At 41.6% G+C, this 13792-nt stretch overlaps 1 protein-coding gene across 2 annotated transcripts in view; it reads left to right on the top strand.

Annotated features, from left to right (window-relative positions):
* Nucleotides 1–13792, top strand: part of PDIA5 (protein disulfide isomerase family A member 5) — a 97183-nt gene that overhangs the window by 4240 nt on the left and 79151 nt on the right. For both annotated transcript variants that reach the window (XM_033065047.2, XM_033065046.1), the window contains exons 2-3: nt 7979–8105; nt 11034–11121. In XM_033065047.2, the coding sequence (XP_032920938.1) occupies nt 7979–8105; nt 11034–11121 (215 nt within the window). The remainder of the gene's footprint in view (nt 1–7978; nt 8106–11033; nt 11122–13792) is intronic.

Raw genomic sequence — 13792 nt, forward strand, 5'->3', positions numbered from 1 at the left:
TGTCCTCAGATGCCCTTCCCAAATCAAACCTTGGCTTTGTTACTCCACTCCATGCCTTATGGGGGGATGTTTTCAATCCACTGGTTTTGATGCTGCAGCACCTGTTTACCTCAGAGGCCCTGGGATGTTGATGCAAGTGTGGTGTGATCATCAGAACTGGTGTTTCTGTCCAGGTCTGAGTTCATGGTGTCCTGAGTAATTGGTGCTTGTTCTGTTGATGACGATTTCTTTTGCCTTTTGGTGATGGAGTTCCTTGAATTCCTCTGTTTCAGTGAAATGGAGGTAGTGAGGTATTTCTTCAGAGCTGTGGCTGGAGGTCTGTGAATGGAAGAACTCTGATTCTGGTTGCAAATTGCATTGCGCTAACTAGCATTGCATGCTTGTAGAACACAGATAACAGAGGTGGTTTAATTTGTGACTGTCCTGATGATATCCTGTCTGTTGTCTTTGGGTTTAGAGTCATATAGCCCGTTTGCTGGATGACTGCAAATAAACTCTTTCTCTTCCCTCCTCACTTTTCCTGGATATGGCATGCCATGACTGTGTGGTTTTGCTGCTCTAGGATCAGCTGTGTGCTGGTTTGTTCTGGTGCTGCCTTCATTTTGCCTCTTGCAAATCACTTCCTTTCTGTGTGAATCTTGCTCAAGCTATTAAAATTAAACTTTGTCTCCTATCACCTGGCAGAAAAATGTGAGGATTAATTAGTTAACATTTGTGCAATGCTTTGAAGATAACAAGTGCCATATAAAGTGCTAGAGATTTTCAGGTGTCTTTTTTTTGCCCTCTCTTCCTTATAAATCCCATTAATAGTGTTTTTGTCTTCTTTTTATAGTACCTCCTACGTGCTTCTTGAGTAGGTGGTATTTCTTTAAACTTCCCAATTTTTAGTGGGGTATTATGTGGCATATGCTCTGCTTATGCCCTTAACTTCTGTAGTCAAATGTGCTCATTCACAAGTGATATCTGAAATATTATTTCATCGACAGCTTGTTTAATATATGTATGGTGCTGTGCCTGGCTTGAAGAGAGAGAGCTTCACATTCATAATAAGGTGAAAGTTCTTTGTCAACATTAGTAATTGACCCTATTACAGTCAGTTGTTAATTAGTAAATAGTTGCACAGGTTTTCCTTCGCAGAGCATTGGAAACCCAGTGATGAACCACACAATCAATTAGCTACTTGGAGCCCTTAAGAGCATCCTTTAGTATAGACAATTATGCCTGTAGCTTAAACTCCACTGTTTAAGAACAATATGAACAGTAGAGTCTAGTCAAATCTTGACGTCTCCATGGTATTTTTTGCTACCTTCTATATTTGGAAAGTGAACATAGCAAGCACCGCAGTTAAGTGGAATGTCTTATTTGTAGCATTCTTCAGACTAAGTTAAAGAGTGCTAAGACACTCTGTGTCAGGGCTTTAATTTGCCTTCCTTCGCAAACAAAAGAAAAATATGACACTTGCCTCTTTGCAGATATGACCCTCCTCAACAAAATTTCAGTAGTGCTTCAGTTTTTTCATTTCTGGAATGGCTTGAGGTGAGAGTTAACTGATCTGGATTATGTATGCAGTAAGAATGTGCTCTTCCACAGAGCTTGTGGGAATGAACAAAACCCAGGAAGTGTCCAGTGGGCATGACTGCAAATATAAATCTGTCGGGCATACCCAAGGTTTTCAAATGCTGTTGGTCCTGCGGTGCAGAAATTGTTGATTCCTGATCAGGCCATCCCTTGCTGCTGTCGGTGTGGCAGTCGCTGCTGCCCACTCAGACCATAGGTGGCTTTTTGCATTGGTCACAGACATCGCTGAGCAGCCCATCAGTGAAGTGCTGAGAGTCCTCAGCGGGTTGTATTTTGTGAACCCCTGCAGGGGCAATTGGCAGAAGATGGTTTTGTGATTCCAGTGGCATTGCAGAGACTGCTGCAGGGACCACTTCAGCTGTGACCCCTGAGACCCAAGAGCTACTACCCTTTCTCTTCCCCACTCCACAAAGTAATTTTTTACCAGGCTTCCTTGATGTACCTTTGGGTAACACAGCTAACCTGTCTCCTCCCATCTGATTTGATTAAAATGTTTCTACGGCTATTTTAGATATTAATCATGAACGAAAAAAGGGGACTGTCCTACTTATCACTATCCATCTTGGAAGGCATTTGTTACAAATGGCTCAGCGATCAAAGCAGCACAACCCTGAATGTAAATAGCAGCAGAGGGAGGACTCCTGAGTGAAAAGCAAGCAATTATTGCACAAGGTCAAGAGTGGTTTGTGTGGTGAACAAGGAAGATAAAACATCTGCAGTCAAACTGTGATTCTTGTAAACAAGGGAGCTTTGGATTTGAGCATCTTGTACTTTTTGGGGGGAAGGAAGCAATGGCTCAGTTTCTCTCTTGTGCTTGCATGGAGATGACTTAGATCTGTTAGTACTGCACGGTGTCTGCACCACGGGACCTGGCTGTGTCACCAGCTGATCTGCAGATTTACAAACCTGTGTCACCCCAGGACTGAGGTGTCCCTTCCAGTCAGCCTTCTGAAGTTAAGTGCACAGTGCACCACAGGGCTCGTGTTGGGAGCTGAGTGGGAAAGAAAAGGTGAGATTCTGTCTTGCTGGAACTTCTTGTCTGCTTCCTCCCCATTTTAATGTGTGAGATGAGACCCTTGTTCAGAATGTGAGCTACTCCCCTCCTAAAGAAGTTAATAATGAAATTAAATTCAGTCATCTCCATTACTGCTTGGAATTTTGAGGCAGGTTTCCTCTTCAGCTAGACTCCTATAAAATGCCTTGTCAGACACAATCTGTTTCATATGCACAGGGTTGCTGATTGATCATATTTACAGTGGGTTGAGTGCTGTTGTCCCAAAATGAGAATGACACCAGTGGGTGGCTAAGCTAAGGCAGAAATCTGAGTCAATGTCTTCCTGAAAAAGTGGAGTTTAGAAATTGTGGTCGAGTGTAAGGCTGTATCTCTGCCAAGCAGCAGTTGTGCTAGAGTCTGTTGTCACAGCCCCAGCTATTCTTGATGAATGGTGTGCAAATTGGCTGCCTAATTATACATGTGTTAGTGCGTGCATAAAAAACGCATGTTGACATATGGATTCAGGCACCTAAGCGCTCTTTCAGCTGCATATCCATTTATACTTTTTATGCATTATTTGTGTCCAGGGAAGTATATATTTCGGGCTCTTGAACTGGAAATGGGAGAAATAGGGAATAGTTTTTCTGTCCAGTGTACAATACTGCTTTTCTGATAGAAATCAAAATTAAATAAGGAAGATCTATTTTCTTGTTTTTAAAACTGTGTGTTTTCACTGCCCTTGATGTAAAATAAATGCATAAGTAATTCTCCAGATATGCTGCTTATCTGTAGCAAAAGACCATGCTGTCACGAAGCTTTTGTGGGGAGCAACTCATAAATTGAATTGGGTTCTGTGGGAGCAGTAGTTAAGCATTTATCACATTTAATTTGAATAATAAATGTAAAATATGAGAATACATTTTGGTGGCTGTTTGAAAGATATTCCCTTTTTTTCATTTTAAAATGAGATTCAGAGAAGAGTAAAAACTTGAGAAATAAACTCTGCTTTCTCATATCCTTGATAATTTTGAGAAAACATGGCCTGAGGGATGACCACATTTTTCAATAGTGTCATTCCTGGAAGTATAATTAGCAAATAGTTATTTGCCTGTAACTCTTTGCCTCTGGGTTTCTGAAAGCTCAGATCTTCCTTGGGTACCAATTCTAAGGGAGTGGGGTTGTGGAGTGTTTACTGCTCTTTAACACAGTGCATATGTTTGGCAGCTCTGCAAGGAATTGCTAGAGAGTGGGGGAAAAAAAGAAAATTAAACCTTTTTGACGGGTCAGACTTCTGCCACCAAGCTTGCAAGATCATATATTTAAATACATACTTTGAAGAACACAGCGAGAACACATGAGGCTTTTGTACCTTGTACTTGAATAGCTGTGTCTCAGCAGTTTTGAATTGACTGTCTTGAGGATTTGGGTTCACTTACATTTTACTTGAGAGTCTTTCATGCATCTCAGACACTACAGTCACATGACTGATGTGTGACCTACGCCATAAAAATTCTGTGAAAATAAATTCAGATTGTGATCTTGAGCTGGGGAAAATTGCTATGAGATTTGCATTTCATAGTCTGCCATGTGTAGTCTGTCTTTTTTTGTAGGACTCTACCAAAGTTTCCTGCATCTGAGAACCCCAGGTGACAGTCATGTCACTGAGCCAGCCTTGGATGAGGACCTGTTACGATAGGCAACTGTGCAAACACAGCATGAAATAAAATAGGCCTTCCCTCAGTTTTGTGGCAGTTTCTTATTACCATAACTGGCAAGGGTGCCAGAGGTATTTCATGTGTGTCCTATTACCTTTTACCTTAGCAGGTGGGTAGCTTCTTGGGAAAAATACTTTGAGCATTTCTTAACTTTTCTGCAGTGGTGGTCGTGAATAGATTTTAAAACTTTAGGATGTTTAAGTGACAAGAGAGTTTAGCTTGTTTCTTATTTATAGATTTCCATATGTGTGAATGTAGCACTTCCTGACGCATATGAAAAGAGGCTTCCTGCCCAGGAGGGACTGTCACCTTTCTTGACCTCTTCTTTTTTTAATATGCGCTCATCTCCTCTTGTGCCCTGGATTTAAACAAGAAGCAGTGTGCTTGATTGGGCAGTGCCTGCCTGATGAGCTCTCCTGCAGAATGTCTGGAGTAAATCTACCTGAGTCATGTCCTAGAAATAAATTCCTATAGCACAGTACATGCACATTAGCTTCATCTTTGCTGCTGCTTAACCTATGGGCTGTGCAGGAACGTGATTTTGGTTTTCTGTGGAAGAGTGTAACTGCTTCCATAGAATTCTTTATTCCCATCCTCTTAATTTTATGTTGTTGCCAGATCTAGTGGTACGATCATCACTGCTGTGACTCTAGAGCAGGGCAAAGCAGCCCTGTGTTTGGGACTGGCGTCTGGCAGAACTGACCCCTTGGTATCCCGTGCCTTCAACAGAGCTGGTAAGGGAAGGCAGAGGTTGTTCTGGAGGTTTAACCATAAACCAGCCTCTCATTTATTCCTAGGTAGGGTCGTGATTAATTTCAGCAGGAGAAAGATGGAGAGCGGAACTACTTAATTCTTATCGGTTTGCAAATATCATAAAGCGCAAACATGAATTGTGGCTGGTGAATATTTCTGCTCAGCCAATAACCTCCAGTGTTCCTGCAGCTGCCTTAGATGTGCAGGCAGGGCATTTCTGTCCAACTCCATGCCTTTGCCTTGGACCTTTTGGGTTTTGTAACCAGGAAAGGTACAACATTAATCTTAATTAAAGGGAGATGATGATTTATTCAGCTGGGCTGACTGGTGTGCTTGTATGCACAATGCCTTTCCCAGTGGGTTTTGGGCTAAAACATAGGAACAGAGAGCTCTACAGTAGTAAAACTGCAGGAACATGAGTAGCATATATTGATTTGATACCTGGAGAGAACTGGGCAAAGAAGCAGTGGAGATATGCAATGTGACACGCATCTCCCTCCCAGCGCCTGCTGTTCCACCAGCGCAGAGAATTTTCTGTTAGTGGCAACACCGACAAGGCAGTAGTTAAAGCTGTCATTGTTTTCAGAATCCAATTTCCAAGAGGCTTACAGCTCTGCCATTATAAGGAAAGACAAAAATTAAAAGAGAGAAAACTCCTGAAGTTGGCAAAACAGCCTTTCAAGCTGAAAAAGACATGGAATGCCTATACTTAAAACCATAAAATGGTGCAGATTGGAAGAGAGCTCAAAGATCATCTCATTCTAACAGCTCTATCCTGAGCTATTGGTAAACACTTTAAACAAAGTTTACAGTATCATTTGGTATCATGTTGTCCTGGGGTGAAAGTGGCTTTTGTAGGGTTTTGTAGTCCAATTGCTTCTTTTTGATAGAGTTCATTGACTAAACTATCCTAATGGAGTCCAGTTTTGTAAACCAAGCAAGCAACCTGTAGTGTCACTTTTTTTCCCTGTATTCAGCCTTAGTTTCAGTTAAACTTATTTTTTGTATTCTGTAACTCAAGGCATAAATAAAACTATAACACACTTGAATAGTTACAAAAATTGAGGTGAAGGGAAGAGTTTTTAAAAACAATACTTAGAATTAAAGAGATCTGCCCATAATGTTGGATTAATTTCTCCTGTGCAGCCCCTGATTGTGATGGTTTTGGGCAATGCTTTTCATGTCTGTGTCACCTCATTTAGCCCAACTATATTTGCCTGCTTTGACTGGCAGCATCATGTATTCATCTCAGAAAATATACAAGTGATTCACATACATCAGCCTGGAGTGGGAAGGTTGAGATCTGGACATGTGGGTTTAGAAGAATGTGAGTCTTTTGGTCGAATTAAAGCATCAAGGACACTTATGCTGAAGGTAGAGGCTGACTTGCAGATGTGCTCAGTTCCTTCTCACAGTCTGACCATCTGGTCAGCGAGGCCCAGTGGTGGGATTCCTGCCTATGGAGTGGGTCTTATTCACTCTTAGATTTTATGTTATAGTTGTATTTTCTAGTAACTTCTAGGTTCTCAAACATTCTGGTTGTTGAGGATGATCTCCATCTCAGCTCAGCTTCTATCCTTTACCTCATGTGTCCCAGGGTTCCTTTCATGCCCCTCTCTTTTCTACATGTGAAGACTTCTGGCATTTATACAGTCTGCTTCATACCTGCGGGTTTTGTTTCTGAGCCTCAGTGACTGTGCTTGGAAATAGCTGAATTTGAATGATGTGCATGCCTGGGGCTGTGTGTTCTGACTTCATTGGCTTAGTCCCTCCTTTAAATGCTGCATGATGTAGCACATGGGATGCATGAACAGCCTTTTTCACTTCTTCACATTCACAGTCAACACATTTTCCAGCCTGGTTGGAGTAAGGCACGATCAAAATCAGTTCTGTAATTAAGGAAATGTTGAACCTCTTGTATGTGTTAGGCAAATGAGCTAAAGCTTTCAGCCAAGCAATTAAGTGTTAAGGTTTTACTGTAAGGTGAATGGAACTAGATAATTTCTCCAGCTAAGCTTCCCTTAATCATTCCATTAGCATGAATTCAGTACAGTGCAGAAGGGAAGCAGCATAGCCTGATGGATAAGATTATTATTATATTATTATTGTTGAAGATACTGCAGTAAGAATAAGCAGTAAAGGCCCCAGCTGAGGTTATGGTCATAATTTGATAGGAGTTTTGCTTTATGACAGACAAACTCTGCTCTGGAACTGTTGTGATTTAAATAGACTAAAACATGCAGTGGAAAATAACTTGTTTGCATAGATCCAGAACTGAGATGCAGAGAGATTAAATGCTGTGTTTTCCATGTGGCCAGTGGAAGCTGAACAAGACACTGCAGTGTGTGTTTGACACGGTGTGGGCACTGGGAAACATGAGCCCTGCTCCACTCTGGAAGGGTGGGTGGGAGAGGGCTGTGCTTAGTGCTGTAATGCGGATGCTGGATTACTTGCATTTTCTGTTCTCATTTCCTACATCTGCTCCCTGTCAGTGTGGGTTATTTTAATTTCATGGCTCTCACTGTCTTCTGTAGGGTATCAAGGTACTGGATTTAGTTTACAGCATATCCAGAGATGTAGGGACAAGAGTGCTCTGGAAGTGGCATTTTGCTGCTTCTCTTGGTAAAGTTTATTAAATTTATATAAGAATTGTTATCTGACTATCTGACTTGAGAGCAAACTTCTGAAGTTTGCATCTTAAGTAAAACTGTGTTTCTTGATGATGTGTTCATCTTTCCATTTAAGTGTACTTGTTAGGAATGTATTTAGTTTCACTAAATCACCTGCCTGGGATTTTTTCTTTTGGTTTTGCTGATCAAATCAAAGTGATAGCCTATTTAAGGCAGCATGTCTCAGGATTATAAAAAAACATCACTGCAATTTGCAAAAGCAGGTTGTCTGACTTGTGACTGATGTTTTTGTCTCTCTGTTTTCCTAGGCATTCTTGCCAGCGTTCGTGTACTCATTGAAGGTGTCTCCACTCATAGAAAAAATAAGTGATCACAAGGATTTTAAGAAGCTTCTCAGGACACGGAATAACGTACTAGTGCTCTATTCCAAATCTGGTAAGTCTTTTTTATTTTTTTTTTTCTCTGATGTCACAGCTCTTTGTGCCCAGCAAAGTGTGTACCAAGGGGCTTCTATGTGACTGCAGGGGCTTCTTCTGGACTGGTGTCTTTTTTTTTAAGTCAGAGTCTCCTGATGTTTCAAGATTGCAGTCATCTTAATTCAGTCTTCTAATTGCTCTGTCTCATTGGCAGAAATGTACTTTATTCTGGCTTTGTCTCCAGAGCTGACTCCCTGTAATAAGAGCTTTCTGGTGTGTTTATCACAGTAGTTTGTGAGTTTCGATTTCCTGGTGACACTGAAAGGTGTAATAAATAGTTACAGTACTGAAATCAATCCATCTTTGCTTCTGACAGTTTTGAGTGTCCCATGGTTGTCTTTCAGCTTTAATTAACAAAATATAAAAATAAAAGAAGAACAGTTGTGTAATATGGAAAATGACTCATTTCACATTATGCCACCTGTCCCGTTGAATCTTTTTGTTGCTCCCTCTGTCATTCCGGCTGACCTTTCTGGCTGTTTACTTACCTCTTTGCTCTTCCTTTGCTCTGTTCTACTCCTGTTGTACCTTTTCTCCTTTCTTGCCTTGTTTTTTGTGGAGGGTGTTCTGTGTAACAGCATATAAAATCAAGACACTATTTTTAAACTCCATACACAAGTGCAGAATGCTTTTGTGCATGTGGAAGTCATTGGACACAGGAAGTAAAATGTGCCATTTAGATGATTTTCCTTAGTGCTGTATTGTTTTTGTTGTTGCTTCCTTCTTTTTCCTGTAGGAAGGCAGGACAAGATAATGCCTTGTTTGGGTGTGGGGTCCTCCTTTTCTGACCTTTTCTGTTGCAAAGGTCTTGTGTCAATCAAACACAGTGATGGTAGAGTTGCTCTGGGTTCATAGTGTACCAAATTGGAGCAGTGTAGGGTGACTCCTCCCCCTGGCCCCCAATATCAGAGAATTTTGCAGACAAAGATGTGCAGGTGCTGGAGTAATCACTTTATTTCCTAAAGATATGCTTATTCTGAAACAGTTAAAATTATATACCTGGCTTATTTTTTTTGTTAAAACACTTGTGTTTTGCTATAGTGGGGAACTTTGAACACTTAAACTTAGCAAAATGGTTTTGTAGTAACAGGTTCAAAGTGAAAATCATAAAAGAGTTTCTAATGCTTTTTGATTTTTGAAAGGAACACTTTAGATAAAAAGACATCTGTATTATTCAGCTTCTTAAAAGGAAAATTTTCTTTTTACGCTTAATATTTTAAGTGGTGGTTGCTTTCATTTTTAGCAGCACAACCAGAACACTTCAGCTGTGACAGTCATCTAATAAATGTTGCCCTATGGGCATTGTTCAAAAGCCATGTTATGGAGATTTCTTTTTTTCTGTTTTTGTTATTCAATTGGTTGGTTTTAGCAGTCTAAAGCATTGCATGCAGAGCTGACTGTGAAATTAATGTTTCTTCCTGGAACAGTGATCCTTGCACAATTAGAAATCTTTTGCTCAACAGTCACCCAGGAAGAGGGGAGGGGAAAAAAGTGATGGGAATTTGGAGGTGCAATTTCAATCCCAGATGAACATCCCCCAGCTGTGATGAAATGTTGGCTGGCATCTGGTCATACTGCTGGAACAAAGGCTTTGCTTCCCAGCTGAGCAGAATTAGATGTCACTTTGTATTGCAATCAAAAAATGCATTGTTTTTGGGAGGTGTCATAATTTGTAGGAGATGTTTAGTTCCCCCTACCAGCTGGGTGTCCTACCAGGGGTGCTCAGCTACTAAGTCTTCTGGGACAGTGGGTCCCTGAATGCTTATTTTCAAAAGTGTGTTTGTCAAACTGTTCCACTCTGAGTACATGCAAAGAATTCCCCCACCTAAGTCCCTGTGTTGGTGACAGGTGACAATTGCATGTTCTGAGTATCAGGGGTGTGAGAGTTTCTTGAGAGCTGATACATGTGGGTTGGTGTCAAATACAAAGGGGCTGTTTCTGGCTCAGGAGATCGTCGAGGTAAAAACTGTGAAGGTTTAGAGATTATTTGGTGAGTTATCCTTACATGCTGGCTCTACTTGTCTGCTCTGACATCTACAGGCCCTCACTTCCTCAAATGCTGGAGACAAGATATTGGTCAACAGAAGCATTCTGTCTGTCCCAATATTGCCATTCTTACATTCAGATACTTGAAGTAATTGTGGAGATCTGGAAGAGGCTCTGGGTTTCTATTTTCTGTTTATTGAGGAAGGAAACGGCTTCTGATAGATTTTTTGGGGGAGTGAATACTTACTTGTACTGCTATATTTTTCTCTCTTCTGTTTATTTTTAATACCATTTATGAGACTCCTTTGGAATGGTAATGTTTTGCAAAGTGTACGCATGTGGCATGGCATTATAAAAATCTCTGATGGGTATTTATGATACAGCCAGTACTTGGAAGGACCTTTTCTGGGTACTGCTCATGACTGTTGGTTTGGGTATCTCCCAGGGTTATTATGAGAATAAAATCTGTTATTTTCTGTGTATGGCTGGGGTAGAATTAGGGAGGCAGAGATGCTGAATGACTTGCCCTTACAGCTGATGAAAGTCCTAAATGAAATTGCTCTAATTAGCAGACTGTGGTACAAACTGGTTCATGCCCAGCCACAGGGAAAAAGGCAGTGTTGGGATGGAAGCTGTAGGAGAGGGACACAGTATAGCTCCATAAATGTAGCTCAGGGAGCGTGTCTGGAAAAACCAATTTCAGTGTGTTGTTTAAGGGGGAAGGAACCACCCAGCTTCAGCTGCAGCCAGCTTTCCTTCTAGTTTACAGATCTTACTGGTTCCTTCAAATGAGACAAAATGTTCTTTGAGTGCTTCAGAACATAGAAATGCAGCATTGTGTTGTTTTGTGTGGAGTAGTAATGCTGTTCATTTAGTTTTGTAATTTAATTTTGTCTTCCAGCCGCTGCTGCTGAAAGCTCACTCAGATTACTGTCCAGTGTGGCCCAGGAGGTGAAAGGACGAGCTACTATAAGCTGGATAGACTGTGGGTATGTGTCATGCTCTTTTCCTTCTCATTTTCTCTTTCCCCTTTTGGATTTTATTGCTATCTTAGCTGTTTTGATGCCACTGAAACTTTTTGCCTTTAACTGGACCCACATAATTCTGTGCAGTTTCTTTTGTAGGGAGCTTATGTCTTACCATCTTCCTTTGAATAAGTGGAGGGCAATAATTTTTTTCCTTATGACTGTTGTTACTTCTCTGACAGCATGTTTTTCAGCCTGAAGCCGAGACTCCAGCTAACATTGCCTTTTATAGGGGACACACAGGGTGCAAGCTTTTTTCCCTCAAGCCAGGGGAGGAAGAATCTCACATGTGCCTCAGCTCGAGGGCAATTCAATTCTGCTCTGACAGAAAATGTTGTGTGAGCAGTAAGTCTCTTTGCTTGGTTTTGAAGCATTCACCCATTTTTGTTTCTCAATGAAATGTGCTTTTTTTAAAGACCTTCCTCTGTGCTGGCATAAGTTCCTCGCAATTTTTAATGTGAGGGCAGAGAAACTTTTTCTGTTTTTTTAAATGGCTGGGTGTGTGGGGAAGAATGAACAGGTGTGTGCTTTCTGCTGTGCAGGCGTGAAAATCTCCACTGTGGGTCAACTCAATAACAGTTTGCTTGTGGTTTTAGCTTGTGTCATAGTGCCTCTGCAGCTTTGAGGGCTTTGCCTGCAGGTGGCAAGTTCCCCTTCCTGCACTGCAGAGGAGCAGCTTGCTGCCTACCTGTGTGTTTGGGTGGATTGCCATGGTATGAACAGATTGTACACTGTGCACAAATGTAAGTCAGCTCTGCACATCATGTGGCTCTCTTAAAATCACGCTTTTGTAACTAACCCTCATCCATCAAAAAGTGACCCAGAATAAGTCACTGGTAAATGCAAGTTACCGTGGGTTTGTTATTGTCAATGTGCCCTGCTCCCCCCCTGCCACCAGGCAGGTATCTCTCCTGTGGAGTCCTCTGCCTCTGCCTTCTGTTTGCATTCTGCTGGGCTTGTCCAAGTGCACACACACTTTCATCTCTGCCCAACTGGTGGGGACAGAGTTCCAAGTTATCTGCTGGCAGAAAGCAGGGCTGTTCCTCAGCGGCCAGTGAAGCCTGCACCACTTTCCACCTGATGAAAAGGCAGTGGATAAATTGTGTTGACTCTGGCAAGGTGAAGGTTGTAAGGAGATCTGGCATACCTCTGAAATCCGTGAAAACCAGTCTCCATTTCTAACAAAAGCACTGATAAATAATTTCTTGTTGTCGACAATGAGGGTTCACAGATAGGATACTGAGCCAGCTTCTAGTCAGTTCTGGTTATGGACTGGTTGCTACTTTTTTGTGTCTTTTGTTTTAGGCTACCTCTGTCTTGGGGGACTTACTTCTTACTCTGTGTGTGTGTGGTATGTACAAATGCTGGATGATGAGGCTGTTCAGCTGGTCCTTCAAAATGCTGCTGTAATACAACTAAACAATAACTCCCTTCAGGATTTATTTCAGTTCTGGGTTGGAGAAGGAAAGATTCGTTGTTTAGGACTTCAGTTTGAAATCCAGGGAAGTTTTGGCACTTAGTTCAAACAGGTCAGTCTCCACTCCTGAGTTTGTAAGTAATGGTGCACTCGAGTTTGTAAGTAATGGTGATGGGCAGGGAAATGTATTACTTGGTTTTGCTGTAAAATAAACTTAAATTAATCAAACTCTAATATACTCTCATTTTCCGAATGTTGACATCTAGACCAAACTTTGTTATGGGAGCTACTTGCAAGAAATGTATTTTCAAGTCTCTGCCACGCAGTGCTTTAATATTTTTCATAGGAAGCTTGGTACTTGCAGTGCCTTTCCTCTCACCATGATGGGGAAATACTGAAAGGTGAGTTAATCTCAGACAGTGAAGCAGTGTGGTGAAAGTTGTGCTGTAAGGGGTTGGGAGACCTGGGAACAGATTGGTAGGTTCCCAAAGTTTTCTTCAACGCCAGAAATGCTACAATCAGATCACCACTTGCCAAGCGGCAGGCAGTGACCAGGGTGTTGTAACCTGGCAATAGGTGTAATTCTCTCTTTGAGGGTAAAGCAGAGCTGTCTTTCATGTCTTGTTTGGGAAGAACCTGGGCATTTTTCAGAGATGGACTTCTATCCCTTCTGTCCCTCCTGCTAACTGATACCATAACAGAGTTTGTGAACTGGCTTCATGGGGCAAGGTGAGCTGGAAGACTGACTTGTAAAGGAGGTCTTGGTGGATGCAAAAAGAAACCCTAAAGAAATACTTCAAGCCTAAACCCAGTTTTGTGGTTGATTTGCTTGTTAAGCTTTTCAAGCATTCTGAAATCAATCTAGTAGTGTTGAGGTAACTTTAAAACTTCTTTTTTTAAATGAAAGTTTTTTTCCTTTGCTTACTACTTTTTAAAAAGTTGAATACAGGTGACAGCAAACCACTGCCCACCTTGCTGCAGTGGCAATACCAGAGGCTGCAGTAGTGCTGTCTGCCCCAGGTCACAGAGGGCTCTGGACAGCTGAGTCCTCCCAGAGTGGCTCAAGCCATTCTGCAGCAAGTATGCTGCGAGGCTTATTTGCAAGTCTTCATGCCGAAACAAACAGCACACAGATGCAGGGATATTTACAGCACAGGCTCAATTTGTTTTACAAATACTGACAAGAAATGTCTTGTTTGGCAGCAATATTTAGTGGGA

This window comes from Catharus ustulatus, chromosome 7 (genome assembly GCF_009819885.2).
Source record: "Catharus ustulatus isolate bCatUst1 chromosome 7, bCatUst1.pri.v2, whole genome shotgun sequence".
Classification (NCBI taxonomy): domain Eukaryota; kingdom Metazoa; phylum Chordata; class Aves; order Passeriformes; family Turdidae; genus Catharus; species Catharus ustulatus.